The sequence below is a fragment of the Lissotriton helveticus genome, chromosome 10 (genome assembly GCF_964261635.1).
Source record: "Lissotriton helveticus chromosome 10, aLisHel1.1, whole genome shotgun sequence".
NCBI classification, from domain to species: Eukaryota; Metazoa; Chordata; class Amphibia; order Caudata; family Salamandridae; genus Lissotriton; species Lissotriton helveticus.
This window is the reverse complement of record NC_136071.1, coordinates 924,034,887-924,041,386: the sequence shown is the minus strand read 5'-3', so window position 1 is coordinate 924,041,386 and position 6,500 is coordinate 924,034,887. Positions and strand designations below refer to the sequence as shown.

Below are 6,500 nucleotides of genomic sequence, written 5' to 3'. Positions count from 1 at the left end.
TGGGTCTCATACACTGGGACAAAGCTGGCTTCATACCGACCCGCAATACAGCAAAGAATGTACGAAGGCTGTTGTGAGTGATGGAAGCAGACTCTTATTGTAAAGAGGCTACTATCCTAACAATCGACATCGAAAAGGCTTTCGATAGTCTTGAGTGGCAATATTTATTTAGCGTTATGCGAGCCTTTGTGTCAGGACAGGAGTGTGTGGCATGGACTGCCCTGCTGTTAGTGGCTTAATCCACAGCTCGGATCCCGACAGGGAAGCTTATATCAGACAGATACGAGGTGGAAAGAGGGATGAGAAAGGGGTGCCTGCTATCGCCTTTGTTTGCGATGGCCATGGAGCCGCCAGCAGCCAAAGCTAGGACTAGAAATTGGTACAGTGGGCTAAATGTAGAGGGTCACATTCACCACATAGCCCTGTATGCTGACAATCTGATTTTTTTTCTCAGCAATACTGGAACAGGCCTTGAGGGAGCCAAAGACTGGAATAAGTCTAGTCTATTTCCTATCAAGCAGGGAAGGGAGAAACCGCAAGTGGTGGAGAGAATTGAATGGGAGGGGAGATGTATCTCGTATCTTGGGGTGCGAATATACCATGACAGGGCAGATCTTTTAGAGGGAAATGTGGGAAGGGTCATATGGGGAACAAAGGCCAGTTTGGATTTTTGGGGCACACTTCCTTTGTGGTTGGTGGGCAGGGCTTCCCTGCTAAAGATCGTGACTCTCCCGAGGCTCTTATATGTGTTTGGGGTGTTGCCAGTGTGGATCCCTGCGGAGAAGTTTCAGAAGCTCCGGGCATTGGTGGCGGAGTTTCTGTGGGGGAGTGGGCGGAGGCGGGTGGCCTTAAAGACCTTGATGCAGCCCAAATCAGAAGAGGGGATAATATTATATTTCAGCTCAAATGCAATGGCTGACAAAATGTGTGGCTGGGCAACTTCGGGGTACAGCGCAGCAGGGAGATGGGTGCCCAACACCAGATCTCCTGACTAGAATAGTGTAATGACTACCTGTGCCAGAAAGGGATATGTCAGCGGATCTGCGGGTGGCCCATAAGTGTTAGGTTCGCAGGTTACAGAGGGCTAAAATGAAGCGCTCATATGTGCCGGATATACCTCTGAAATATGGCATGGCACTACCACATGGGTCTGATTGGAGGAGGTTAAAGTTGTGGGAGGAGATTTGAGTACTCACTATGGGGCAGCTATATAAAGATGGCATGTTATTACCATTTGATATGTTTAGTGAGAAAAACGAGATACCTGGAGGCGATTTCTTGCTTCATGCGTCTCTGACAGCTGCAATACGCAAACACTGGGGGAGCGGACTGACTGAACCTCCTTTGAATGAAGGGTGTCAATATGTGGTATTGCAGCAGGGACATTTAAACCGGTTACCTGTTTATATAGAAGGCTGAGTAGGGCGACGCTCCTACCTCTTCAGGGGCAGTGACAGTAGTGGGAGGAGGATTTAGGGGAGCCCATAGAGGACAACGTGTGGGCAGAGCTCACAGAGAGAGTTAGTAAGGTCTCCAGGAATACTAGGTTCCAGCTGGTAATTTTTTACGTCTTCCATAGAGCGTACCTCACACCAGGGTGCCTCAATAAGTATTTTAATATGGTGATGGCGGCCTGCCCCAGATGTGGAGAAATAGGCGCAGAGTTCCTTCACATGTTTTGGAATTGCCCAGCGATAGGACATTTCTGGAGCGAGGTGACGGGGCTGATAGACATAATTACTGAAAAGGAGGTGCACTTGAATCCAGGACACTGCTTACTTCACAGAATCCCACACACTGCCAAGACAAAATCACTAGTAAGTTTCAGGACCTGGGACTGATACTAGGGAAGCGGGCTATCACAAGTCACTGCAAGGCAAGGGGAGGTTCTAGCATAGGCAGATGGAGAAGGGAGTTTGAACACTGGTCAGGCAGTGAGGGACCGGCACGGCTAAGAGATGCTAGGCATACTGGGAGTGAGAAGACGTTGGCACAGCCAGAGCTTGGGAAGCTTTGACGTTGCACCTTAAGCAGCTAAATTACATCACAGATGAGAGTAATAGGCAAGCCCCACAGGCAGACGGTTTATAAGTTGCATTGGGGGTGATGTATGGGAGCAGAGAGAGGACATGGTGGAGTGCTCCTTTACTGGCAACTGACTGGAGACCACAGATAATATGATAACAGGGCGGAGATCACAAGAGTATTACCCTAGGAAGGTTACTTGAGAATAGTAATCCATAGCACGCCTGGGGGGCGGTGGGAGGGTAGAGCGGGTGAGGTTGCCAATTGGCTGAGGGGGGATACTTTTTTGTTGATTGCACTGCTTATCAATATGAGATGTGAACTGGGTTGTAAATTAACCGCCTGGAGAACTATTGACTAACTATGACTGTCTATACAATAGTGATAGGCTACATGTCTGTTAACATACGGTCCGCACTGGTTCACAAGCTCCTTCCAGAATTGTATACTGTACTGGTATATGTATCGTAAATGCCTAATAAAGTTTGTTTACCCAAAAAATATATATTTGTTTGGGAAACTGAATGTTGGTTGGTCCACAGCTACCAGGGGCTGAGCAAAGATGGTCTAAAACTGTGTTTAATGTGCTTTCAGGAGTACCCCCACCCCAAATTAATAATCCAGTTTCTGACAACAGCCTGAGGAAGGACTGAGACCGCAACACGTAATTGTCATTTTGTTCTAGTAAGAAAACCACAGTACTCATACAAATAAAGACTTTATTAAAACCACATGAATAAATGTCTGAATAATGAATAACAGTGTACTCAAATACAATGCATAACTGAATGAAAAGAACATCTCAATATATAAGTGTGTTAAAATAAATTTTCGAGTTACAGTACAATTTAATGGATATTGCCATTTTAACCAGCTCATGGTCATAATAAAAAATGACATTGAAGACGCAGTGAAAAATGTAATCAGAAATACTGAAAGATGTTAACGACTTTTTTCCAATTTGGTTATTAAAAAAGGCACAACAGAAACACTGCACAGCTGGATTAGTCTTGCTGCAGTTGGGGAAAGGAGGTAAGAGAGATACGGAAATAGGTCAAGGGCAAAAAGAAATTAATAAAGGGGGGGGGGTTGCTCCAGTGGAAACTCCCACTAAAGAAAATCTTTTTTTTTTTAAACGGGGGGAAGTTACGGGAAACAGGAGTGTAGGAGTTGATAAAATGGAAAGGAAGGAGAAAAAAAAATCTATCAACAAATAGAGCGACGTATAAAATATATATATATGTTTGTTACAATATGTTTTTGTTGATGTAATGACCTAGCTGCTTTTAAGCAATAACGTGCCTTTGGTTTGTTCTATTGGTGAATATATAAATATAAAGTTGGTATTCTTCAACCAGAAATATTAAAAACAATGAGTACAGTGTTTTATAGTTGGTCCGGTATTTAAACCTTCATAGCAATGCACAGAAGATAAAAGACCTGGCGACACTTCCTTCTGATAAATTATACCATGTTTAGTAATTAAATAGTAATCCTAAAGCACATGCAAGCATACATTTGAAATCCTTCGCATCTGCCAATCACTTATTTATTTTTGGCTGCTAGTGGTTTACGGCTGATCTTCTTTGATTTGTCATTGTTCTTCTTTGGTGGTTCCGGGTTCGCTTGCATGTGTCTGCCGTATAGACTGTAAAAAACACAAAAAACAGACAAAAATGGTCAGGCTTTATACAGTTGACTGAGTTTTACCAGAATTGCAATGGGTGCACCTTAATAAATGTGGCACAAAACTATTAAGAGGGATATTGACATTTCAACAGTTTTTACAATATGTTAAACTAGTTGAGGTTGCCTACATCACTGCAAAGGACTAAAAGGCTCTGTGATTGTCTGTGTGCTGGTTGACAGTGACAGAAATTGGGTTGAACTGAAGAGACAGAGTGCACATTTGCAGAAAAGTGAGCATTGTGCCGCACCAGAGAGCCCCAGAGCCTGGTAATGTGACAGAGAGCAATGGTGTCAGAGTCGTCTGTGGCGGTTCCAGGATGATTGATGGTCTAGGGGCAGCCACAACACCAGCCACATTAATAAGTGCTACTGATTAAATGTCGGCACCAGTTCCTACAATTAAGGCCGGCAGCATCCCCTGCTAAACTGAACAGACTAGAGAGTTGAGAGGATTTAAATGAACACCGGGTGGTGACTGATTGATAATTCAGGACTAATCTTGATTGAAATAAATTAAATGTTCACCCGTGGCTAAGCTGGCTCCAGCGTCCTTGAGTGATCATTGCTTTCGCTGAGACTTGCGCGAGGGCCGGAAAAAGCACAGCCAGGATTACTTTAGTTTGGACAAACCAATAATCATAGCACCGACTGATACTGAGCTTACTTAGCTTGGATGATTCTGCCCAATTATCCCACTTTTCACACGAGTGCACAATAACACTTTAGCTAGCCTGCTCGGACACTCCTTAATGGTACTGGATATAAACAGATTCCCTGAAGTACTCTACTTACATTACAGAAAGTACTTCCTCTACCTTATAAGCACCGCACCCTATCAACAAGGGAAAAGATGGTAGCCTTTGGGACTATTGCATGGCCCCTTCAATATGTGTATGCAAAGAGCCAGACCGGCTAGGGGGCATCCCATGCGTTGGATTTATTCCTGCACTCTTTACTGCTGAGAGCAGGAGTAGTATATCACATCACCAAGCTGAACAGCAGTGGCTGACACTCCTTCTTTGATACACAGGGAAAGAGTCTCCTGCAAATGAGGTCCCAGCTGAAGGGGTCATTATCACTTACACAATTTATTTTATTTTAATTTTATTTGAGGTTTTATATAGCGCAACCATGACCCGTTAAGGTATCAGAGCGCTTTACAAGGAAAGATACGTTACGTATAGGATGGCACAGGTAAAATACAGGGATGGGGTTAGGGAAATGTCAATAGTGCGACAAAGCCATGGATATATACAGTTCCAAAAACAGTGAGCGACTTGAATACAATAGGACACAGGAAAGGGTTATATACATTAAATGGTACAGTTCCAAGTACAGGGTGGCCTAGGCAAAATACAAGGAAGAGGGTTAGGGAAAGGGTAATAGTGAGAACAAGGCCTGAATATATACATGAGCCAATACAGTTCCAAAATTAGCGAGCAACTTGATTACGATAGGACAAAGAAGAGATATGTACAAGAAATGGTGCAGGGAGCATTAGAAGGAGTGAAGGAAGTAACATGTGGAAGGTCAAACAAAAAAGGAGATTAACCACCGAGATAAATCAATAAAAGGCGGTATTTGTGCACCAAGGTAGCGTTATTGGAGGAATTTGCTCATTGAGAATGTTTTAGTTTCTTTTTTTAAGAGCAGAGAAGGTAATCTTCTGATGGAGGAGGGAAGCGAGTTCCAGATTCTTGGTGCAGCCCAGAGAATGCACAATTGTATGTTTTCACCTTGCGGAAGCGGGGAGGCGGGAGTACAAGGTCTGGAGGATCATGAGTTTCTGGATCTCCCAGATAACACAATTTTCTGGTCGTGATATGCTGGGGAGTTTGTGTACAAGGCTTTGTGAGTGATGCAGGCCAGCTTGAGTTGAATTCTGCCTTCAAGGGGAAGCCAGTTCAAGGCCTTCAGGTGTGGTGAGATATGGTAAACTTTTCTTGAGCCAGATACAAGTGTAGCTGCTGCATTGAGGCAACCTTTAAAGGGGGCCGTCAAAGTCTTAGGTAAGCCCGATAGTGTGGAGCAGCCATATTCGATTCTAGAGATAACTAACGCCTGCACAGCGGTTTGTAGGTCGGCAGCTTCAAGGAAGGGTTTTAGTTTTCTCAAGTAGCTCAGATGGAATCTGGCAGTTTTGGCCATCGCATTGATATGTGCAATCATATTTACGTTGCGGTCCAAAGTAATCCCAAGAGATTTGGGAGAGTCCACTATGGTAGGGGTGCAGTTGAGTGCTGTGATGGAGTAAGTCCATTCCAGGAGATCATTAGATTTTTTGGGGGGGCGGTGAGAAGAAACTCAAGTTTTTTGGGCATTCAGTTTGAGCTGGTTGTTGGCGAGCCAATGGACAGTCAGTTTCAGGGCATCATTTAGATAGGTGATCTCCTCAAGAGAGGAGATTTTAATATAGATCTGAGTATCATCGGCATACATGTGGAAGGAGATGTTGGCTGAGTGGAGAATTTCAGCTAAGGGTTCGAGGTAGAGATTGAAGAGGGTAGGGGACAGAGTGGAGCCTTGCGGGACACCGATGGAGATCGGGGAGGAAGCAGATAGATTGTTGTTGACAAGGAATCTCTGGGTGCGGTTCTGGAGGAAAGAACCAAACCATTTGATGACGGTACCTCCTAGACCAATCCTGTTTACGAGGCGTTCAAGAAGTTTCTCGTTGTTGACCGTGTTGAATGCCGAGGAGAGATCCAGAAGGATCAAAAGACAGGTTTTGCCTTGGTCGAGGGCTAGGAGATCATCGTCAACGATGTGAAGAATAGTAGTTTCAG

General features: G+C 44.3%; 1 protein-coding gene across 1 annotated transcript in view; it reads right to left on the bottom strand.

The window, feature by feature from the left end:
- Positions 1-2,727: 2,727 nt before the first annotated feature.
- RSU1 (Ras suppressor protein 1) overlaps positions 2,728-6,500 on the bottom strand; it is a 646,217-nt gene continuing 642,444 nt past the window's right edge. Inside the window, exon 9 of the mRNA XM_078663579.1 lies at positions 2,728-3,673. Within this exon, the coding sequence (XP_078519705.1) occupies positions 3,571-3,673 (103 nt within the window). The 3' untranslated portion in view covers positions 2,728-3,570. The remainder of the gene's footprint in view (positions 3,674-6,500) is intronic.